Here is a 25724-nt window from a genome sequence, read left to right as displayed (position 1 = left end):
GCTCACGGGCGTATGTGGATGAGTGGCCCAGCGCCGCTCCCTCTTTGTACATCTGTCAGAGTCGGGGCAGGGCAAGCGGGGTGAAAAGAGACAAATTGGACCCAAAAAGAAGGCCATTCACCTTCCCTAGACCCCCCTCTGGCGCTCCACCCCTCTGTCCCATTCAGGTGCTTGGCGGGACCCTCAAGTGCTTGCTGGCTTATTCCATTTTCGCTCCCCCTATAGAGTTCCCTGAGCCCACAAGTGTTTTAACCCTCTTTTTTTCCTTCCCTCCATCCACCCCTAAGCGGCTCTTTGTAAGTAGAATGGCTCACTTTTCTCAGGGCCTGGAGCTGGCGGCTTTTTTTCTTTTTTTTTATTGTCCACCACAGAGCTTTTCTGTCGCTCATTGTGACAAGGTGAGCATGGAGCTGGCAGAATGGGGGCCTGGTGGTGCTGGTGCTGAGATTGGGGTAGGGGAGTTGGGGAGGGGGGGGGGAGTGGTTTCCTACCTACTGTGTGAGTTACTATGGTAATTGAGAGTTTTCATCAATGGGCCCTCTCTGCTGAGCTGGTGAGCAGGACTAGAATAGGCCAGCGGTGGGCTCTGAAAAGCAGAGCAGGTAGGATTAGACAAACCCATTGTCCAAAGTGCATAATGTCTTGCAGTCAGATTTAAAGCCCCCACCCCCACCAACTTTATCCTTATTTGTTTCATTGTCTGTGTGTGTGCATATATAGGCTGTGTGTGTATACCAGTATAAGCATGTGTGTTTGAAAGAAAAAGTAGTGTTGCTTTATGGCACTCAGCGGCCTTCCTTCTCCTTCACAAGGAAACCTGTCACTTGGCATTAGTGTTGCCGCACCAGCAATCATCATTCCATGCCTCCTGCTAATTGCAGACACAGCTGGGTCTCAGCAGGACATGCTGTCTCCCTCTCTCTCTCTCTCTCTCTCTTACACACACACACACATACACGAACACAGACATACATGGCCTTAGGCAATGTCCACACTTTTTCATTTTGAAACAGCATTTTAAATTGAAAATGATCTCCGTCCACATGACTCTTTAGGACCGTTTCAGAAATGATCTCCATCCATACTAACATGACATTACCGTTCACGTACACTGGGTAAAAGCGTGCCATTGTAAACAGATGCAGATTTTATACTCTGCTCTTTGCTCGGACCGACAACGAGGTGGAACTGTGGAACACGTACATTGTGACTGATAAAAACCAAATGAGGAAATGAACATGGTTGTCTGTGTCATTGTTTTCAAAAGTCCTTTTTCTACCCGTCCAGACTAAAACACAATCCTAGAGTTTTCAAGCAGCAGCATTTTCAAAAGTCTCAAAGGGTTTGAAAATGTTGCAGTAGTGTGGATGTGTAAAAGTTATGTGTGAGCTGTGGCTCAGAAGGTAGAGCAGGTCCACCTATCAGAAGATCGGCAGTTTGATTCCCGGCTCCTCCAGTCCACATGTTGATGTGTCCTTGGGCAAGATACTTAACCCTTCATTGCTCCTGATGGCTGCACCAACAGTGTATGGATGTGTGTGAATGTTAGTCTCCTCCTGATGAGCAGGTTGGTACCCTGTGTGGTAGCTCCTGTCATCAGTGCATGAATGTGTGTGAATGGGTGAATGAGACATGTAATGTAAAAGTGCTTTGAGAAAAGTATTATGTAAGTACAGTCTATTAACCATTTAAAACTAAAACATATTATTGTGGATGTACTAGAGCTGGGTGATTAATCGAAAAATAATAGAAACTGACATTTAGAAACTCTAATGGACTTAATCTTGCTCATGTCAATTAATGGTGATGTTCACTGTTGCCATGACAGTAAAGGTTACATATCTTTAAGGAATTTTAAAACTTGTCTCCAGTGATGATTTGAACCCAAACCATCATCTTTACATAGTTCTAATCAAGTAAACTAGACATTAACCACAGCGTCACACCTTAAAACATCTTCATTTTCACTCCCTAAAGATACTCATGTGTGAGGGCAGCAGTGAAAATACATAATGGTTCATCAAGGGTGGAGATAATCGTTCATTAGTAGTGTAGTAGTTCATAGTGTAGCAATGACCATAGAGAAGGCTCATCCCAATCAACAGGCATTACCTTTGATTATCTATTTGTATTAAACAGTAATTCAACTGCCAGTGAGACCATCAATGTATTTTTAATGTGGGATTTACATTCATGTGAACTCATTGGTGGGACTGGCACAGTCAAACTGTTGCTTTTACATAGTTTCACAGTACAGTAGTGCAATCAGCCTGGGTTAGCATGTAGCATTCATAGCAGTCAAATCACTGTTTACACTATTTCATTGAAACACTAAATAAGTGTCACAGAGGGAGTCAGAGGAAACAGAGCATAGCATTATCCTGCTGAGACCAAGCAGAGAAAGCAGCCATGTTTGTCACAACACTCCCCATGCCATTTCAGTACTTCAGCTGAGACTCACACAGTACGAGGCATTTCATAATTTGAAGAGTGAACAGAAGAACAGGTGTTCAACATTTAGGATGTGGCTTAAATCTTAGCTGCTTCCTTCATTCACACTGCCAGTATGCTTCAAGCAGACATACACTGTAACCTTCTGACAGTCACACCTGTTCCACTCTGCAGAGGTGAGAGAGTAAGCAGCGTATCAACTTCTCTATCTAACACTTCTTTACATTTCTTACACACTTATTTGTATCACTTTTAAGGACGTACAAAATGTCTTAAAATGTCACCGTTATCCACATATTTAAAGAGGATTCAATGTGGTATGAACTAGCTGTAAGGATTAGTGAGTCTACTGTAGATCTAAAGTCATTAGCATATTAATAGTGCTACTTTCTGAGTGTGGAATGTCATTTGGTTGAATGAACAACCTGCGCTTCCTCCTCTACATTTATCAACATGTGAGGACTTCACATTCACTTAATTCCTAACTGTGATCTTCATCTCAACTATATGCCAAACTTTAACCCTCAACATTAAAACATGTCCTGAACATCCTTTTTTTTTGTTGCTTTGTTTTTTGGGGTTTTTTTGTTTGTTTGTTTTTTGGTTGTTGTTTTTGTTTTTTGAACATGAATCCTTGATTCAGATTAACATTTAAAAAGAAGCAAAAGTCACCATGTGTTCTCGTTATAGGAACTATTTCTGAAACAAAAGAGGCTGGTTGCTTTTTAAATTTTTGTTTTCAATACCTAATCACTTTTTTTTCCAGTGCTATACATTGTAAGATAATTATACACACTTTTATTAACAACGTCTAACTTTTACCTAATCAAATAAGCGACATTCTCCAATGTTGTCTCAATGTTATAAAATGCACAACAAAACTAACATTTTCATTTAAATCAGTTAGTACTTTAAAATGTGCCCAAACATTCAATGTCAACTATCAGATCTTAACACTCTTCAATACTTCCCTGACATAATCCAGTCAGTACTAAACAAGTGTTAAGGTTCCTTCTCTACTAAACACACACACACACACACACACACATACACACACACACACACACACACACACACACACACACACAGGAGCAGAGGCAGAAAGAGGCAGAGTCCCAGGTTGCTTGTAATCCCTGTGTACCTCCTGTGGTGAGGCCCCTCCTCAGCTCCAACATTCCTGGCTCTCAGCAGCACAAAGGCTCCTGAGCGGCTTCACAAAGGAGGGCCTCTGACCTAACAAATCGGTTGGCTTTTTTGGGATTTTGCTTGTGTGTGTGTGTGTGTGTGTGTGTGTGTGTGTGTGTGTGTGTGTGTGTGTGTGTGTGTGTGTGTGTGTGTGTGTGTGTGTGTGTGAGTGTCGTTTTAGCCCCTTTTACTCACATGCACTTTATTTCACAAACAATCTGAGCTTTGTAGATGTTTATATATGATGTGTATAATAGTGAACTTTAAAACCACACAGCTTTACATGAATATGTGACTATATGAGCCCAGCAATGTTGCAAAGTTCAATGGGTTATGTATGACATTATGTGCAGTTTGAGATGTTCAAATGATCAGAGTAAATGTCCTTATGGAGACTGGTGTGTGTATGTTTGATCCATAAGTATTGATCCTCAGCATCCTCAGAGTTGTTTACCAGAGGAGCCAAATGAATGATGTGCTGTTGTGATATTTACTGAAAGTGTTTACTAAGAGTGCACATGTTGTGACATACTATATACTCACATGTTTAAATGGCAAAGTTAGACACATACAATATATTTCACAAACACAATGTGTGCTTATGTAAACACCCATTTGCTTGTGTGTATAGTGATATAAGAAACTGATGTACAGTTTTGGCCCAAACATAAAAATGCTTAGAATTTAAAAAGTACCTTCATTAGCTGGACTTAATAAAACCAGCGTTTTTTGCTCTCAAGTACAACTTTTCATCACAAAACTTCAAAGGTAAGACAGAATATCTGTTAGTCGCTGTAAATAAGTGGTTGTTTACCTTTGTATTGGCTGCTGGTTCACTGAGTTTTTAATAGTGGTACTGTTGAACTCGCCAGGGTCTTAGCTTTCATATGAGATGCTATTTGTTTGTGTACCATGAAGTATCAAAACGGTAGCAATGGAAATGTGGAGAGTGGGTTGACTTTCTGATGCTATTCGGATTTTGATATTTGATCATTAATATGCTTGGTGTTTGTGTTGTGTTTGGTGTGTGTAAAAATGACGTGCTTGTAGCGGAGTTTCTCCTGTTTAATTTGATGTGCAGTATGACTGTATTGCTACATAATGAGGGCAGCATTTTATGCCTTTTGCTGCGGAGAATCTCAGGGTACCCCAATTGGGGGACCTTGGAGTTTAACAGGTTTAACTGCTACTCCCACTGCTGTTACAATGTAACCGTTACAACTAACGTTGGCAACGTTAGTTCCGCTATATGACCATACTATATTTTGCCAGTATATATATATCAGTTTAACCATCTCTATATTCTTTATCACCACACCACTGCCTGACAGCTATCTTTGTGCACACCTTAGTCTCTCCATCTCTCCATCTGCCTTCAGCCTCACTGTCACTGCTGTGGAAGCTGCTGGTCTGCTCACGCCGATCAGGCTACAGAAACAAGCAATCATTTTGAGTTGGGAGCTAGCTAGCTAATCGATTACACACCACTCAAAGAAAGACTTCCAGTTGAAGACTGGCTAACGTTAAATACTGTTGTAAAATTAATTGGTCGAAATTAGTCGTTACCCTGTATGATTCATCACTTGACATGACGCTGGCTAATCGACTGACGCACTCGGCACCGGACCTGGCAACCCGACTGCTGGAATTACTTTTGGTTGTTGTGACTACGATCTCGAGACACTAGATGGCGGTGTTCTGCTCATTCTCCATATTCAACCTTTAATATACAATTTCAAAACATTAGAATTCCAGCTGATTTGAATTTTTCCATGAAACAATTTTAACTTGCCTGAAATTCAATTTAATTCAGTTTACTCTATTTGACAGGGATAATCTACTGAGTCCATTCATCCAAATCAAACCATCAATCAATCAATCAATTATCAATCAATAAATCTTTATTTATATAGCACCAAATCACAACATAAGTAATCACAAGGCACTTTACACATAGAGCAGGTCTAAACCGTACTCTTTAAATTTAAATTAAAGGGACCCAACATTCCCACATGAGCAGCATTTGGTGACATCAGCAAGGAAAAACTCTCTTTTAACGGAAAGAAACCTCAGACAGAACCAGACTCTAAATGGGCGACAATCTGCCTCGACCGGGAGAGGTTGAAAGGGAGAGAGAAAGGAAGAGGGAGATAAAGAGAAAGGAGAAATTAAAACTGCAAGCAGTGATGAACGGGCCCTCGCGCCCCCACGCACCACCTCGTACGCGCATGCCGGTGCATGCTGCAGGCACACGGCAAACACAGCGGGCACGTAGACATCTTGGCACCCGGGCTCGTAATGAACGTTGTGTGATGGGGCTAAGTCACATTGCATGTGTCCACTAGGTGGCGCTAGAGATGACCCACCAATGACATGCCATGTTGCAGTGTGTCATGTGGAGAACACATCCTGTAAATGTCATGTAAATTGGATAATGTTTGTCATATGAGGCTGACTTCCTGTGTCCAGTAGGTGGCGCTGTGTATTTGACGCAGTATTGATGCATAGATGTGTTCAGGGTGGGACCCTCTACATGCTTGATTAATTTGGTGTAGACGAGACAATGTCTGTAGGAGTTATAAGGACTTCCTGCTTCATGGCGAAGCATCGAAATTGTTTGCACAGCCACGCCCAACAGGAAGAAGTCATAAAAAAGCTTTTGATAACTTTTCATCTCCAATGTCTCAAGATGACTCTGTGTGAATTTGAAATGGATGGGATGGAATCTCTAGGACTAGTTTGTTCAAATATGAGGCCTGGAAATGACCAAAAAACTCAGCAAAATATAGCATTTTTCCCAAGATGGCCGACTTCCTGTTGGACTTAGGGTATGGGTCCAAATGGCGTTTTTGTGCGTCTGGAGATGATACATAAATGTACAGAATTTCATTCTTCTATGTCAATCGGGAAGGCTGAGGTTAAATTTTGAAATATTCAAGGGGGCGCTATTGAGCCGTGTAGCCACGCCCATCCCATTGAAGTATATAGGATGTTTAATGAACCCACTCCAGACGTGTGTGTTGAGTTTCGTTACCGTGGAGGCATCCTTTGCCTCTGAAAACTGTAATCGTATTTTCATGGCGTTGAATGCGTTGTCATGGCAACGGTCTTTGATGATGGGTCATGAGTTGCAGAATGTAGCATCACCAAGGTCTTATGTCTCAGCTGAGTGAATTTCAGGTGTAAATATTTAAGATTATGGGAGTAATTAGTGAACGAATGAAGCAAGTCACTTCCTGTCGCCACTAGGTGGCGCTATGACTGTCACTAAATATGAGACTGTACATGTGTTCAGACCAGGACGCTGAACAAGCATCTGAAATTTGGGAAAGCTCAGACCATGTGGAGTCAAGTTATGAGGGTTTGAAATTTCATGGCGAAGCATCGAAATTCGCTGCGTCACCACAGCAACCAGGAATGACGGGCCAAAAAGCTTTTGATATCTTTTCATCTCCAATGTCTCAAGATGATTCTGTGTGAATTTGAAGTGGATGGGATGAAATCTCTAGGACTAGTTCGCTCAAATATGATGCCAAATTTGGCATTAAAATCAATAATTTGATTCAAAATGGCCGACTTCCTGTTGGTGTTAGGGTATGTGTCCAAGTGACTTTTTGGTGCGGCTTGACATGATGAACATGTGTACCCAATTTCGTTTCTCTATGTCAATCTGTCTCGATTTTTTTCATTTCTCAAGGGGGCGCTAGAGAGCCATTTTGCCACGCCCATTTCTGCAAACCATAAAATATCAAAATTTTCGCCAAGTCTGGCTTGCGTGCAAACTTTGGTGACTTTTAAGGCATGTTCAGGGGGGCAAAAAGGCCATTGTTGTGGGAGAAGAAGAAGAATAATCATGGCAAAAACAATAATAGGGCTTCGCGCTGGTCAGCGCTCGGGCCCTAATAAAAGAGGAGAAGGAGGGAGGGAGGTAGGGAGTGAGGGAGGGGAGAACAAGAAAACCAGAGCAACCAGAGTCTTATCTAACAGGTTGTTTCCACCACATCACCATCTTCAGGTGACTTTAAGAGGAACCTCAGGAACTTGACATGCATCTCAAGCAGAGGAACTAGTCACTACATTTAAAATATGTAGTTTGTTATATTTACTTTTCCAACAGATACTGTTCCACTGCTTGAGAAAACTACTTTATGATGATTTGTGACAGTTCTGGAACTATAGGAGTGTCATGGTATTATTAGAACTACCAGGATTGTACATTTCTTGATGTGTATTAAATACATGTAAATATATCATTAGTAATAAGTTAAGTTGACTGCTTCTGAGTAGTTAAAAAATAAGCAGGAGAAACAGTGTGTATCTGAATGAGTTGAAAGCATGAGCTAACAAGAACAAGAGAGGAAGCTATGAAATGAAGGAGTGACTTTAATAACTAACAGTTCTATCATGGTCAGAAAATAATATGTTAGTGTTACACCACAGGACATTTTAAAATGATTCTCATCTTCAAAACAGGAATGTGAAAGTGTCTTTTAGGCCCGGGTGAAAACGACAAAATATTTTCGGTGACAGTGTTTTTGAGGCTTAAAAACACAAAAAAGTGAAACCACCCTCCAGAGTGGAAATCTTAAAAACACTCCACTATCGCGTTCCTGTCTGGGTAAAAACGCAAAATCTGCCTTTAAATGCAGCGAGTTTTTGCTACGGTCTGAAGCTGTAACCTAGGCGACAGACGCTCTTCCCTGTGACGTCATGTAACTATCCTTCTGCTGATATCTGTCTGCTGCAGCAGGGCCGACAACCACAAAATGCTCCGTCTGTGTTCGCTTCTTAGGCATGTTTTGGTTTTGGTTTTCCATTTGGCGCTACTAGGTAGAGAAGTAGAGGGAAGCTTCTACACAGGCGAGCAGACTTTGTGGTGTTGTGTGCATACAACATTGAATTTCACAAACTTTTGTGTCACCGTATGCACGCAGATTTCCCCCAAAAACGCTAACGTCTAAACGCAGGATAAAAAGTCGCTCACGTCACTTTAGCATTTTCTATTCAGATCATTTCTGTGTAAACAGCCTTAATCCTGCTTTATAGTAGTTCAGGTTTAGTTTCATGAAGCTGTTAAGTCTGGGAATAACAGGTCAAAAGTAGACATTAGTATAATGTATACTAGGCTTTACACCGATCTGATCGACTATATCGGATCGGCCGGTATTCAGCATTTTATGCAATTTGTGAGATCGGCTGTAATGTCTGAATTCACAGATCCGATCAATGTCGTTGTGTTGAAACTTTTTGCAGATGCTCCCGTTGCATAGATGGCAGATGGTTTGTGTTTTATCTGTCTCATTTAGTCTGAAGAAGTTCCACACCGACATATTTGTTTTGAGCCCTGTCCCGATGTGATGGACAATAACGTTTTTTGAATCTTGAATCATTAGCTGTCGGATTCAAACGAACATGTGGGTGTTGTGGGCAGACAGATAAAACACAAGCTATTTGTAATCTGTGCAACACTAAAGAACCTCGTGGGGAAGCATCTGCAAAATGTTTCAACACCACAAATGTACCTGGATAGGAACACGAGGAGGAGCATGCCGAGTTTAAGAAACAGAGCGTGGACAAAGAAGACGTGATCGGATCGCTGATCGGTTTATTTAAACTCACTGATCGCTGATCGGTTTATTTAAACTCACTGATCGCTGATCGGTTTATTTAAACTCACTGATCGCTGATCGGTTTATTTAAACTCACTGATCGGTGATCGGTTTATTTAAACTCACTGATCGCTGATCGGTTTATTTAAACTCACTGATCGCTGATCGGTTTATTTAAACTCACTGATCGGTGATCGGTTTATTTAAACTCACTGATCGCTGATCGGTTTATTTAAACTCACTGATCGCTGATCGGTTTATTTAAACTCACTGATCGCTGATCGGTTTATTTAAACTCACTGATCGCTGATCGGTTTATTTAAACTCACTGATCGCTGATCGGTTTATTTAAACTCACTGATCGCTGATCGGTTTATTTAAACTCACTGATCGCTGATCTGGCTCAAAAATCCTGATGGTGTAAAGCCTAATGTATACATGTAGGACAGAAGTGTGTTCTACTCACATCTAGGCCACAGTAACATTTGATTTTTTATTTTTTTTTAAGAAAAGGTACATTTATCTCTTGTGATGCACATTTCTGCTGTCAGAGAGGAGTGTGTGTTATCTGCTGTCACTTTGCAGCTCTGCACAAAAAAAAACAAAAAACTACAGATCTAAAGAGGCTGGCACCATTTCATTACACTACACAGCAAATATATGCAAAAGGGTCATGAAAGAGGTGAGTAGGTGGAGGGGAAGAAAAAGAGGTGTGCCATTTCTTGCAACAAATCCTGCTGGTGGCAGCCCCCCCCCCCCCCCCCCCCCCACGCCAAGCGTCATGTGAAGACTTGGGTGTGAACCCTGGTTTCAAGGCGAGGTTTGTGTGTGTGTGTGTGTGTGTGTGTGTGGGTGGGGGTTTTTGGGTGGGTTTTTTGGTTGGTGTCAGATGGGGGCAGGAGGTCGCTCTGTCTCCCAGCTCCTTGCTCAAAGGGGGATGGACCAGCAGATGTGTGTGTGTGTGCATGTGTGGTGTTGTGTGTTGCGTGCATGTCGCCTGTGTATAGGTAGGGGTTCATCAGCCTGTCGTGAGGTGACAAAACACACTCAACGTACACACCCACACACACACACACACACAGATAACCCGGTTGAAGGAATGGAAGCCCTTCCTTCAGACGGAACTCGTTAGAATGTCACAGATTTGATCCCTGTCGGGTTATGGCATTATGTATTCAGAGCCATATTACGCTTGTTTTGGCTGTCAGCAAGTGCTAGCCCCCTGCTGATCCCCATGCAGCCTAAAAAAAAGAGAGCTCGGGCGAATTTGTCTGTTCTGATGATTTTCTTTTGTTAGTTCTTGCCAAAAGGAACAAAGCTAGAGGGGCCATCACTGTTCACTTGACAAGCCCGCCAAGCGTCAAAGTGGCTTTCAAGTTTATCATGTGGACGCCAAAACATCTTAATCCTTCCCCCAGAGAACTGTCACCTTGTTTTGGGTGTCTTGAAGTGAAACTGTGGCTTTTTAAAGTAGACGTAGGTGGTTTTTCGGAGAGCTGGCATAGTTGTGTGTCAGAGAGAAGAAGGGAAGAAGAAACAACAACTCTGTGTTTAGAATGAAAGCAGATGAAAATAAGAAGCCTGGTGAACTTCTGAAACAATAAAAACTACATGTTAAAGTGAAAAATGTACACTGTGGAAAGTAGTACCGCCATTACACTGACAACAGACTTGCTGGTGACTTCACTGTGCTGCATATCACTCCGCCCAATCAAAACTACTGTAAACACTATGGACAAACTACATAGAAAGAAGTTGTCCCCAATTTAAATAACAATATAAAGAATATATTTATCAAATCATGAACTATTATTCAAATAATTATATTCATTATATATTCTTTAAACCAATTCCTCACAAAAATAAATCTCATCTTACACTAGGTCTACTAGTATGTGACTGGACCACACATGGTCAATGTCTGAAACTCAGCGCATGATGTGCAATTTTTTGGATATGAAATGTTCATGGGCAATTTTCTTCAGAACGCCAGATGAAAGATCGCACTGAGTTGCAGAAGCTAGAGGAACAGAAATGTGTTCACAACTAGCTTCACTGTCTGCATGCTACACACACAGAGCCTTCAGAGCTGAAGCATCACATAAGATGTAGTCTGCAGTGTAAAGGCCTACAGCTAAAATAAACAGCTGTGTACCTGATTGTGCATGTAATGTCAAGCACACAGCCCATCTGCATGGAAGGTTCTCTGTGATTACCTCCAAGAACATTACTCTCTAAGACAACTATCAGCTATGACAAATGCACATAGTATATATACCAGGGATTTCAAACATGCGGACCGTGGGCCAGATCCGGCCCGCCGAGGGGTCCATTCCAGCCCACTTTCCTTATTCCTCCCTTCCTTCCATCTTCCCTTCCTTCCTTTCTGTCTTCTTTTTCTTCCTTCCTTCTTTCCTTCCATCTGTCCTTCCTTCCTTCCTTCCTTCCTTCCTTCCTTCCTTCTTTCATGTCTTCTTTTTCTTCCTTCCTTCTTTCCTTCCATCTGTCCTTCCTTCCTTCCTTCCTTCCTTCCTTCCTTCCTTCCTTCTTTCCTGTCTTCTTTTTCTTCCTTCTTTCCTGTCTTCTTTTTCTTCCTTCCATCTTTCATTCCTGCCTTCTCTTCCTTCTCCTTCTTTTCCTTCCTTCCTTCCTTGTATGTGTCCTTCCTCCCTTTCTTCCTTCCATATTTCCTTCCTGCCTTCCTTCCATCTTTTTAATGATCTGGCCCACATGAGATTACATTGGGCAGCATGTGGCCCTTGAATGAAAATGAGTTGAGCCCTGATATAAACACTATGTAGTTAAATAGACTGTACTTAGTTGTAATGACCACTCAATTTACATTACATGTCTCATTCACACACATTCATACACTGATGACATGAAAGGTACCAACCTGCTCATCAGGAGCAAACTAACCATTCACACACTGTTGACACAGCAACAGGGTTCAGTATCTTGCCCAAGGACACATCAACATGTGGACTGCAGGAGGTGGGAATCAAACCACCTGTCTTCCAATTTGTGGACGGCCGCTCTACCTCTCGGGCCACGGCCGCCCAAAGTTAGTTAAACTACTTCTGTAAACCAACGTTTACATTAAACTGCAAGTAACCATAGCAACTACACTCAAAGGATGTGGCTGGTGATGTTGTATATTTTTCTTATTTTGCAGTGGACTCTGGTCACAAACAGGAAGCATGACTGTGTGTAGAAATGCTGTTCTGTTTCTAGCTTCACTAGCTTGTTGTGCTACAGAACACAACCTCCTGACTTTGTACTAGAAGATGAATTAATTGTTAGGTTTAGCACTGTATGTGAAATTTGTTGACAATAAGCAAAATATAAAAAATTGCTAGCTTCAGCCTTTAATTATCTTCACACATGGACTCATGGGACCCAGGAAGAGTAGCTGTTGCCTGGGTAACAGCTAATGGGGATCCAAATAAACTGAAACTGAAACACAGCATGACTCACTAATAAAACTAATCATGGGATGAATGACTGTAAATATGGCTGACACTGCATCCTTTCATCACAGGTTGGAATCTTTCAATCATGATAGGCTTGGTTCACCTCAACCAAACCTAAACCTAAGTAATGAGTCACTATGAGAAGTAACACACATGTTCTATTGCTTAGTTTGGAGGAGACACTGTCCACTTCCAATTAGCAGCATTCTATGTGATGGCATTGATGAATCTCTTTTACAGGAAAAGGTCTTATCACAATGAAGTTCATAAGAATCTAACTAACTAACTAACATCCATGAGGAGATATGACACATAACTTTTCTCAGCAGTATGTTGTGATATTGGCAAGGATGGTGAACATGTCTTATAGGTGATTCAATGTTATATATTTGCCCCAAAAAAGTACTTCAGAATCTCTACAGCACACTACACCATCTATCTTTAGGTTGAGTTCAACAAACTGTCTTGTTTTATTTCTCAAATTCCCTTTCAGAAGTCTTTGTGCAGAGTATTTCTACCAATCATGCAGATATCTTCACCTTCATTCTAATTCATTCACATTGCAGACATTATGTGTGTACAAGATGTCCCTGACAGACCTCCAAAGCGCCAGTCATGGCAGCAAGTAGACTTGTGACCTCTTTTTTGATATAAAACGAAGAGGAGTAAAAAAAAAAGCAGAACAGGACACAAAATGGCTGCTGTTAAAAATGGCTGTAGATGGGAGCTGTGTTCTAAAGCGCAAGTCTAAAGAGAAAAGGAGAGCGAAGGAAGGATGGATGATGGAAAGAGGGAGAGCAGCCAGTCAGTGGATCAGTCACTCCAGGCCTGGCCTCTCTGCAGGGGGTTGTGCTCGGGGCGAGATCACAGGCCTGCTGCCACGCTGAAGCCTTCACAGGCACACAGTGACAGATAGGAAGCTGCTGGCACCAGGTCGCCTCACTGATTCACCCCAGCACTGCCTCAGCACTGCCATCTTCTCTGTCACCCTTCTTCCTCTAACTCAGTCTGACCTGCTCTTCCTCTTCTTCCTCCTCAGTAAATCTCAAACAGCAGAGATCTTAGAGTTCCACTGAGCAGCTTTTAGTCCAAATGATTTCATTGCACTACTATGGTTGTTGTTGCAGATACACTAAATAATACTCTCTAGCATTGCATAACTTCTAGTACTTTAGTGTGTCTTTTAGTCTACGATTTAAAATAGTTCCACATCTGAACTTACATTAATAATGTGCAAGCAAATGTTTGTTATCATTTACCTAGTCAGCATCTTATGTAATGAATGTGTGAGTGCGTAAGGTCAGTGTATCCTCTCACTAGGGCAGAGTATCAGTACTCAATACCTTTAAAGCAGGAGTGTCAAACATGCGGCCCACGGGCCAGATCTCATCCGTCCCCACTTTCCTTCCTGTGTTCTTTTCCTTCCTTTCATCTGCCCTTTCTACCTTCCTTTTTTCCTTTCTTCCTTCCTCCCTTTCTTTCTTCCTTCCTTTCTTCCTTCCTTCCCTCCATCTGTCCTTCCTTCCTTCCTTCCTTCCTTCCTTCCTCCATCTGTCCTTCCTTCCTTCCCTCCATCTGTCCTTCCTTCCTTCCTTCCTTCCTCCATCTGTCCTTCCTCCCTTTCTTCCTTCTGTCCTTCCTTCCATCTGCCCTTCCTACCTTAATTTTTTCCTTTCTTCCTTTCTTCCTTCCTCCATCTGTCCTTCCTCCCTTTCTTCCTTCTGTCCTTCCTTGCATCTGCCCTTCCTACCTTCCTTTTTTCCTTTCTTCCTTTCTTCCTTCCTCCCTTTTATCCCTCTATCCTTCCTTCCATCTGTCCTTCCTCCCTTTCTTCCTCCCTTCCTTCCTTCCTTCCTTCCATCTGTCCTTCCTTCCTTCCTTCCCTCCCTCCATCTGTCCTTTTTTCCTTTCTTCTTTCTATCCTTCCTTCCATCTGCCCTTCCTACCTCCGTTTTTCCTTTCTTCCTTCCTTCCTCCCTTTCCTCCTTCTATCCTTCCTTCCATCTGTCATTCCTCCCTTCCTTCCTTTCTTTCTTTTTTTTTTTAGAATATTTTATTTTCAGTTTTTAATTACAAGATATACATGTAAACACAAACACACAACACAACAAAACCCCTTACCCAACCCACCCACGAACTGGAAAGAGAGGAGGAAAAAAATAAAATAGGTAAATAAAATTAATAAATAATGAGAATAATATCAGTAATAATGACAAGTAAATTAATCCAAAAAAAAAAAAAGATTGGAGAAAGATAACAGTCCTAGGCATTGACAAAAAAAGAGCTTTCAAAGATTACACCCGGTCCATCATAGAAGCTGGTAATGTGTCCATATAAGCCAAATAGGGCTGCCACATCTCTGTAAAAGTATTATAGTCATTCCTAAGTGTATATGTAATTTTTTCAAGTGGAAGACAGCTATTCATTTTTGAAACCCATCTTCCTATAGAAAGTTGAGAGTCAGACTTCCACGTGATAGCGATGCACTTCCTGGCAACACACAAGGCCAGTGAAAGGAACCTCTTCTGAGCTTTTCTTAATCGTGCATTAATATTTGTAGTATCTCCTAATAAGCAGGTTTGAGGATCTAATGGGAAATGTAGTCCTAGGAGTTTTGTCATGATGTCAGAGAAATCATGCCAGAATGTGTCAAGTTTTGTGCATAACCAAGTGCAATGTAGAAATGAGCCCTCTTCTAAACCACATCTAAAACACAGGTTAGATATCTCAGGTTTATATTTATGTAATTTCTGTGGCGTAAGATAGGTTTGATGAAGGAAGTTATAATAAGTCAGCCTATACCTAGAATTAAGAGTGGCAGTTAGACTTTTTTGACACAGTTCAGCCCAGCGCTCTGTACCCACTGTCACACCCAAGTCAGACTCCCATTTCTCCCCTGATTTATGTAAACCTGGTTTTGGAGCATCACCCATCAAGAGAGAATACACTTTTGAAATAAGACGAGGTGCGTTACCCTCATGAAGCAGTTTTTCCAGGTCGCTGACCCTAGGTAAGATCATTTCAGGTCCCAAAACAGATTTAAGAAAAGATCTTAACTGTAAGTAACAAAAGAAGTTTCTACTGGACAGATCGTATTTCCTCCTTAGGTCCTCAAAAGACATTAGGCGTCCATCCTTATAACAGTCCTCCAAATGATGAATCCCTTTCTGGTGCCACGTTTCCAAGATCCCATTATCCACTGACATAGGTAGGAGTTCATTCTGTTTCAGTGGTGTTCTGGGTGAAAATATATTTTTCAGTCCAATTTTTTTCCGGACTTCATGCCATGTTTTGATGATATGAGTCAAGACAGGATTGTCAGTCCTTCTGGAGATGATTGTAGGTGTCCATTTATAAATAAAGTCTGCAGGAATCTTATCCTTAAGAGTATACATTCCAATTGAAACCCAAGATGGGACACTTTCCTTTTCAAATAAAAAAGAGAGAAGTCGCATTTGGGCAGCCAAATAATGCTTTTCAAGGTTAGGCAGTCGAAGACCTAGTCCCATGTGAGTTTTTCCATTGAAACCCTTGGAGTCTTACCATTCCATATGAATTGTCTAATATGTTTATTCAGGTCTTTAAAAAAGCTGGATGGCACTGGAATTGGTAAAGACTGAAAGAGGTACTGCAGCCTTGGTAATATATTCATTTTAATGCAATTTATTCGGCCGATCAAGGTGATAGGTAGACTTATCCATTTCTGTAAATCCTCTATTATTCGACTAACTAGTGGTAAGTAGTTGAGTTTATACACATTTTTGAGGTTATTATCCCCTTCCTTCCTTTCTTCATTCCTTCCTTTCTTCCTTTCTACCCTCCATCTGTCCTCACTCCCTCCCTCCCTCCCTTCCTTCCTTCCTTCCTTCCTTCCTTCCTTTCTTTCTTCCTTCCATCCCTCCATCTGTCCTTCCTGCCCTTCCTACCTTCCTTTTTTACTTTCTTTCTTCCTTCCTTCCTCCCTTTCCTCCTTCTATCCTTCCTTCCATCTGTCCTTCCGCCTTTCCTTCCTTTCTTCATTCCTTCCTTCCTTCCTTCCTTTCTTCCCTTCATCTGTCCTTCCTCCCTTTCTTCCTTCTGTCCTTCCTTCCTTCCGTCTGTCTGTCCATCCGTCCTTCCTTTCTTCCCCACTTCCTTCTGTTTGTTTTATCTTCCTTACCTTCTTATTTCCTTATTTCCTTCGTTCCTTCCATCTTTTTAATGATCCGGCCAACATGAGATCATATTGGTCTGTATGTGGCCCTTGAATAAAAATTGACACCCCTGCTTTGAAGTATCAACCAAAATAAATCACTACCAAGTAGTATGGAAATGTCTCCATCAAACAATACCTGCAGTTCATCCTTTTTATACCCAGAGCTAGAACATATGACTATTTGTATGGAATTCCTCACAGCCAATCAAAACAAGTGTTCTTTGATTTAATGCCACATGTGATTGGTCCACTGCCACAGATCAGAGCATTCAAATTAGCTTTCATTTAGATAAGGAGGAGTGGTGTGGTGGTGATGGCTATTAAATGAAGTACTCAGCTGGTATCAGTATCACTTGGGTTAGGGTAGCTACTTGGATTGGTGGATTACTGGTATCATCATTTATTTTAAACGATACCCAGATACTTTCTTTTACCACTCTTTTCTTTGGAAAGCCTGAAAAGCTAGATGTAATCTTTGCTGCAGAGCCTGATGACACACCCAAAAAGAAAACAAAATTCAACTAGAAAAAAGTGAGCAGTTCCTATTTTAGCTCATACACACTGTATTAGATGGATAGCTGGGTGAATGGGAACACTTCATCTTAAAAATGTATTTTTTTAGATGAAGATTTCAATACAGAACATGGAGCACAAAGTATAGCACTGATTATATAGTGTTTTTTATTTAGTGAATATAGACACCCGTGCAAGTCTGGTAGTATTGTAAAGAAAAAAACATGCTTATTGTGGTTGAATAACTGTTCAGTAAATATTAAGCAATAATCTGAATATGCCTTTAACTTTGTACTTTGTCAAGTTTGATGGGCAATAGAGCTTTTTATTCATCCTTCTGATAAACTGTTGTTCACTTTCAAGGATAAAATCATACACAACTTTGAAATTACCCTGTGGCATCTCATCTTCCCTAAATACACACACACACACACACACACACGCTACTGTACTACCCCCTTCCTCTTTATTTCTCCTCCCATTCTTCTTCCAAACCCCCATCCACTTCACTGTGACCCTGACTGTTGAAAGTCAGTCGGCTTCTATTAGTATCAGCCCGCACTCATCATTATCCATCAATTAGACTGGCAACAGCCAGGGCCCACAGAGAAACATCTGCAGCCTTTCGGCTCCATTTGTGCATGGCTGTCGTGCTTTGAGCTCACTGTGCCTCACAGAGATCGCTGTGGAGAGAGCTGCTCTATATACAGCCATGGCACAATATCAAGGTTGAAGCCTGTAACACCTGTGTAAATGATAGCAATCCTGCAACATCTACTGTACAAAGTGCTGACTGAATGTCTGATGCATTGCAAAGTAGAAAAACACACAAGTCTATTCTTAGTTCTTAGTAGCTTATAGGATTGTTATTCTTTCATTGTATATTTGCTGAAATAAAAAATAGCCATTGCAACTTTTCATTGAACAATTTGCACATTATTGCATACATTATTGTTTACTATATAAAGTATTTGGAGATTGTTTTATTATTTTTTATCACTTTTCAAGAATACTATTGTGTCAATTTTGGCTTCCTCCCTAGCATCAATAAAGTTATCCTAAAGGTTATAAAGTTGAATAAAGAAATAATAAAACACTAATCCTCTAAACACAGCTGTCACAATGAAGTAGTTAATATTAGCTTAAAGACTGTGTAATGTGAATTCAGACATTTTCTTCTAAACACATAAATAGGTCATAAATGTATTTCTAAAAAAGGTGTAAAAAGCATTTCAACCATTTAGATTTGAATTGTGGAGCTAGGCTTCACAAACTGTGTTTCAACATTTCTGTGTTCAGGATTTAGTCTGAGTAATATATTCAGTGCACACTACTACTACAGTCTACAGTTAGCCAGTTAGCCGCCGAGCTAGCAGCTGAGCTAGCAGCAGAAAGCTCTCAGACGTAGCGTCTATGGTTCTGGTAGAGGTGGTGACTTAGATTGACAGGTGACACTTGGTAGGGGGCGGGGTCTCAGCGAACTTGGCGGCCAGCGTTTGGGAGAAGAGAGAGAGGCGGATTTTTTTTTATCATTCAAATTTGGCAGGGTGGTTAACAACACACTTTTCTGTGGTATGTCAAACTCAGACATTTTACACGGACTTTAAACATCAACTTGATATTGTCTACTCATACATGAACTTAAACATGTCACTTAACATCTGCACCTTCTATTGTTTTGGCTTGCTGATAATGTGAGGAAATATGAATATGAGTCTTTACACTTTACTTTTTTTTGTATTGTGGTTGACAGTAGCCACATCCGATTGGTTCATCTGGTTTCCCTTCAATAGACAGGATGATTACAATACAATAGTAATATTGATTAAAAAGTAATAATGTATTGCGATAACACTTTATATCTGCTGTACTAAAGGGGAATCATGCAATAATGACTGCAGAATGTGTGTGTGTGTGTGTGTGTGTGTGTGTGTATTATGAGTTTCACCTTACTTTTAGTTTAGTTTACTTTTTTTTAATATAGTTATACTTTCTTTTATAAGCACTTTTTAAACTTTAACTTATGGCACCAATAAGGATTGCTTTCAGTTTCGTTGTACCTGTACAATGACAATAAAGACTATAGTATTCTATCCTATCCTATCCCATCCCATCCCATCCCATTCTATTCTATTCTATTCTATTCTATTCTATTCTATTCTATTCTATTCTATCCTATTCTAAATATTAAATATCAATGTCAATAAGAAGGAAGTTCTAGTTTTCCTTGGCTTCTGGGATAAAATGCCCACACATTTTAAAACCCTCAAGAGACTTGTGTTCATCATTAAAAGAGACTGCAACAGTCAACGCTTGGAACATACTACTAAACTGACACCTAAAAGATTTGTTTCATGGCCTTTGACAAGTGCCCATAGGTCTGTCACCACAGGGTAGTCTTAGACCATGTTGATGTGTGCCCAGAGCATCATAAGCTTTCCTCTTTATTAGGATCCCCATTAACTGATGCCTCATTGGTTGCCGGATCTTCCTGGGGTCCACACTTAAATAGATCCTAAGCCGATGGGACTATCTGATGGGGCCCCTCATGACAAGAGTAGAAACTGTTTTCCTAGGCTTGGGTCCTAGGCTAAAAAATGTTGGGCATTTCGGAACTGCAGCAAAACAAGCAGCATTGTAGAGAAGCACTCACTGTGCTGTATGTCATTTTCAAACAGTTTGATGAGGCGATGCAGCCGACACAACACCAATGTCTTCAGACTAAAGATGTCTTTCTGAAAGGATTTACTTAGTAGTCCCTCTGGTCTCTCCCTCTGTGATCCAGGAAAATCAGTGTCATAATGATACACTGTAGGGATGACATCACATGCTTTTCCTGCCAAACACCCCATGAGCAGAATTGATGGACTACAGACATTCATTTTGCGGGTTGCATTTACTTATGAATCAGTGTTGGAATGTTGCCGTTTAATGTGTGTATTCTCATGTTCATTTGATCAGTTATTGTTTTATTTGGTCTTAATCATGTGTCACATGTCCTTGTTAGTTTTTATTATATTTATTCAGTTTCATCCTGTTTTTTTTATCAAGTTTAGATGTCTAAAAGTCAAGTCATTTTAGTAGAACTAATTTGGATTCATCACATTAAATTGAACATGTCAGTCAATCTGGTCCAACCAAAAATACAAGATTTCACATGAGATTTGATCTTTTTATCTCATGAAAATCAGGTAAAAGTTTGATTATGTTTTTTTTATGTATTTATATATTGGACCATGCACAAAATACATCTAAAAAAAGACAAAAGATGTTTTGTACCAGATTTAGTTACCAGCTAATTTCCATTTGCTGTTCATATTCAGAAGCCAGTTTTGCAGAAAGTGTGTGATGGTATCAATTTAACGAATACATCCAGACCAGGAACATGATCTGATTAGCATATTTATTTTGAACCAACACGATTCAACAACTGGGTTTCCCATTAAAGTATTAAACTGTGGCAGAACACACACACACACACACACACACACACACACACACACACACACACCCCGTTCTAAAAATCTTAACTTATACAACCGCACCCCCCCACCCCCATTTGTATAACCAACCACTTAACCAACACTTGTATTTGCCACCTCTATTTACAAAAAAAATTCTAATATTTGTCTCCTGTGAGACAAAGACATTTTGTTAAAGGTTTTTCCTTCAGCAATATTTTTCCATTATAATATGTGGAAAAAAAGGTTGTTGACGAACATATTTAGTCATAGTTTTCATTAATGACAGAACCACTAGTGTGTTCAGAAGTTGCACTTCATAGAATATCAGATGATGATCTCTGTGTGTGTGTTTGTTTGTTCCAGCAATGGTACACCAGCACTATGAATCTTCTAGGAACATGGCTCACTGACCGTATGGACCTGCAGCTTCATGTCTATCAGCTGAAGATTCTCATCAGGGTCGTCAAGGTCAGGACAACTGCTTTTTATTCCTTTGTTCCAAAATGTTTCAAATGACAGGGTTTCAGAATATTTCACTGCTCCTATACGCATACATTGATATTTCTTACTATTATAAATGTATATCTTTTCACACACTGTGGTATTTTTGACAGAGAATTTTTAGTGGAGTTAAGCCTTTTAGTATTGAGTAACAGCATTATACTAATGTTTCTATAACTCACATCTCACATTCTTGTCTCAAATAATGCTAGATCCTCTTGCAACAAGACCAAATCCAGCTTTAACCTTAAATGAAATAGGAGACCTGACCTATTTTAGCTGGATGGGATTCAGTGAGTGATGCAAAGCAGATGATGATATCAAAGAATGATAATGACACAGTTGGAATCACAACAGGTCACCCCAATTCATTGTTACACATATTTTGTTGATTAATCATTCCATATTGCTGTTAATCATGTACCATATGTGTAGTATGAGGACACAAAGCTGAAAACCACATGGCTTCAAAGCACAATGATCCGTCTGACCTAAAACTGATTCTATTCAACTTGTCAGAAGCTAGGAGCAGAACAGTGGATGACTGGTTAACTGTTTTGCCTCAAAGCAAAAGGGTCAATATAAGGTTCAAATCTGAGCCTCCGTTTCTAGAACCCTAACTCTTCTTTTCAGTCCCCCAGAATGCATGTTAAGGTCACATAGAGCATATCATGGGTCAGTGAGGACTGTGCAATTCTGAATGCAGCTGAAATAAGCCTTCCCATTCTTGGGAACACATCCATCAGATCCCTCACCATCTCTTGTATCCTAAAATCACAACTGTACCTGTCTCTGCGAGGCTGGGGGTGTGGCTTTGTAATGATGCTGTAGACAATCAGCTGACCATTCATGTTACTTGCATTTACTTGCCCTTTTGGAACCGTTTTTAGTGACCACGTTCTGAGATCACAGCAGTTATTTTGACTATAAGTCAATGTCCTGCCTATTAATAGGACTACTTGAAAAAGGGTGATCCTCATTCATTTGAATCGGCACAGTCCAAGTGCACATTCCTGGTGGAATCTATCTTCATTCCATCATCACCACAGGACAGTTGTTACATTTCTACAGTTGTGTTCATGACTCTCCTGGAACCAGAAAAACATTATCCTCACAAGTGAGTACCTTATGTTGTTTTAACTCAGGGTTGCTTTCCATCCGAATGCCAGCGAATGATATCATAACCACCAATGGAACCCTGAAGCTAGAATCCATCTCACAATAGTTGCTATGGCTGCGTTCACACTGCAGGCAAATATGATTCAAATCTGATTCCTTCTCAAATCTGACTGTCCACACTGTTTTTAGCAAGTGTCCAAATGGGATTTGGCTCTGTTCAGACTGGGCCACATTAATGACCAATCTGACAGGTTGCTGTGGCAACGTCGTCGGAGCGGAGGCGTCATCTAGCGTGTATTGTGTGATGTCATATAATTGCGACAGCAACAACAAACCCTCGAGCTTCGCTTTTTTCCTCTGTCCATGGACTGATGTTTTCGACGTCCTCTGTTGCCTCCAGAGATATCAGCTAGCAACAACAACTCGAATAAGTGTGGGTCTGGTGTGTCTAGAGTGATGTAAAGTAGAGATGTAGTGAGACGTCATGGACAGTCAAATCCGAGTGTTTGGAGCTGTTCAGACTCAGACACATCTGTCGAAATGAGATTTGAAACTTCCTCCCAAAGGTGGTTTCCATCTGGTTTGCAAAAATCGGATTTCATGTGATTTATGACTGTTCCGACGTCATAAGAGCCATCTAGTTCCAATCTAGATTAGCTAAAAATTGGATTTTGACTTTCAGTGTGAACGCAGCCTAAGTGATTTCTTGAATGTCTTTGACAACTGTTTCTGATTCTTTTTTCATTTCTTCATTCATCTTTTAGAAAAAGTACCGTGACTTCCGCCTTCAAGGTGTATTGGACTCCACATTAAACAGTAAGATGTATGAAACGGTGAGAAATCGACTGACCTTGGAAGAAGCCACAGCCTCAGTGAGGGAAGGAGGGATGCAAGGCATTTCCATGAAGGATAGCGATGAAGAGGACAGCGGTAACTAGATCAAAAGGCCTCAAAACTACAAGAATGTCCAATGGTTTGAAGGGGGTGAGAGGTATACTGCCTGAGAACCCATGCAGCCTTTCCGTTAGGTCAACTGGCCTGACATTCAACTCATTCCCTCCATTCCTTGCTTTGTTAGTTTTGTTCCTGTAATAGTTCCACGTTTCTGTCTGTGTAGAAACACAAGACATAAATCTGTCCTATCAATTTGTTTCATTTGAAAATTTCCCATATAGCCTTGTCAAGCTTTAATTCTTCAAAATTGAAATTCATAACAGCCAAGTACTAAAAGGACAGAAGCTTAAATCTATCAAACAGTGATTGACTTCTGCTGGAATGTGAGGAAATGACTTTTCAGAATATCTAAAAGAGGTCAAAATGAGACAGGCACAAATGTGACCCTGACCGCTTACCATACAAAGCCACCTTATAAATACAATAAAGAAACGTAGGTGATTGCATCTAATGTATTTGAAGACATGAACTATATAATGTTGTAACTTCATGTTGTGCAACCCAAAATGTCTACAGTCCTTGCTGTTGCTTGTCGCTAAGATTTCTCTTTCACATTTTGAAAAGTACATACAGTATAGAGCACTCTCTTTACTTTAGGCACTTCTACTGGAAAACAGTCATTCAGACCACTAGACTGTGGTTGCAAATGAAATAGTGAAACACCAAATGCAAAATACATGATCAACTATTGAAGTCATATTGCTATTTAGAATTGGAAGTAGAATTGATGGTTACGTGTTGCTTTCAGATCAAACTGATGAGTCCTAAACAGTTAAAACTAAAACATTCATATGATATTTTTTCCCTGAATGACCCTGAAATGTTCTCAAGCAATATGAATGACCATTTTACTTCCCCAGTCTATGAACAAGGCTATGATTGTGTCTGTGATGAGCTAAAAAATTAAAAAGAAAAAAAAAAGAAGTGCAGTGAGTGCAGCTACTGTATGTTGTAAAGTTGCATTATTGTAAAGTGTGTGAAAATGGTCCCATATTACTTTCTTTGTAATGGGTCGGCGTCATTTCTCATCCATAAAAACAATCATTTGCTGATATGATGTGATGTCACAGTAATGGTTTTGTTTGTTCTCTGCCACCTTTTCAAATCATACCTGATGTTTTTATCCTCCAAAAAGGTCAGAACGATTCACACAGTGAAGTAAATCCAATTAAAATTTGAGTAATTTTAGTAACAATGACAAAAGCTACAACAAAACTTGTTTACTTAACCAAACTTAATCATTCAGCCTTCAAACATCTCAAAGGAGTATTCTGTTGCTACTTTGAGAAATGGCTGGTGTTATATTAGATCATTATTAATTTCATCTCTGTGTTTCCTGATGTTCTCACAACATGTGTGTTAAACCTGTTGGTTTCCCTATCAACCAAAAACATTACTGTTGAATTAACCAGATACAGTCTGAATAGGTCTAGGAGTTAGCATGTATGGAGCATAAATGGCAAATGGGATAGCAGTCCCCTCAGTAGTGCTAAACCATGCTAGTGGGGTTAGCTAGGCTTAGGGTGTGTCATCACTTTGGGCAACACAAATCAGAAGCTAGAGTTTGGATGGATCACATGAAATCTGCTTGCCAATATTTTGGGTATGTCTCTGGAAACACATGAAACAAAGTCAGTCTATTACAGAATAAGTGTGGCAGAGTGTTGTATTTTGGTTGAAATGTTGTCCCAGGCGCTACCCTAAAAACAAATGTCACATCAATTCAGCTGAGTCTACTTCCACAGTCTTTGTGTAATTAGCCTGAATATGACAATAACTTCAAAGTGACATAATTTTTACATGAATATATAGTCCGTTCTTTTAACGTGGAGATTATTTGTATGACTTATGAAATGCATGCAAAATTAAAGTGAAGGGACAAATGTATCAAAATGGACAAATGTGTGAAATATGTATTGAAAATGGTTTGTGCAGTGAATTAGCATCACAGAGGATGGGAGATGGCTCTTTAATCTATCACTTCCAGCCTGTTACTATACATTTTACTTGAATGCCACAAGTTAGATTAGAGAGCAAATGCTGCATTCATCCTTTACAAAGAAAGTGATACTGTGTCACTGATTTGAGAATGAGTGTGGAACTGCCTACAGATAAACCTATCAGTGACAACACACGTTGGAATAAACACTAACTGCCTGTGGTCTCACTTCTTCAAATGTCACTACTTTGATTTCCACCTCTGCCAGCTCCTTTCTTTAGTTTGGTTAATAGACAAGAGCAACGCAATACACATATACTG

General features: G+C 40.3%; 1 protein-coding gene across 4 annotated transcripts in view; it reads left to right on the top strand.

The window, feature by feature from the left end:
• The window catches only part of cadpsa (Ca2+-dependent activator protein for secretion a), a 205896-nt gene extending 182448 nt beyond the window's left edge, over window positions 1-23448 (top strand). For all 4 annotated transcript variants that reach the window (XM_053316689.1, XM_053316687.1, XM_053316688.1 and 1 more), the window contains 2 exons: window positions 21254-21358; window positions 23275-23448. In XM_053316689.1, the coding sequence (XP_053172664.1) occupies window positions 21254-21358; window positions 23275-23448 (279 nt within the window). The remainder of the gene's footprint in view (window positions 1-21253; window positions 21359-23274) is intronic.
• Window positions 23449-25724: the final 2276 nt, after the last annotated feature.

The sequence above is a fragment of the Scomber japonicus genome, chromosome 3 (genome assembly GCF_027409825.1).
Source record: "Scomber japonicus isolate fScoJap1 chromosome 3, fScoJap1.pri, whole genome shotgun sequence".
In the NCBI taxonomy this organism is placed as follows: Eukaryota; Metazoa; Chordata; class Actinopteri; order Scombriformes; family Scombridae; genus Scomber; species Scomber japonicus.
The sequence above is the reverse complement of the archived record's forward strand: the minus strand, read 5'-3'. Positions and strand labels throughout refer to the sequence as shown.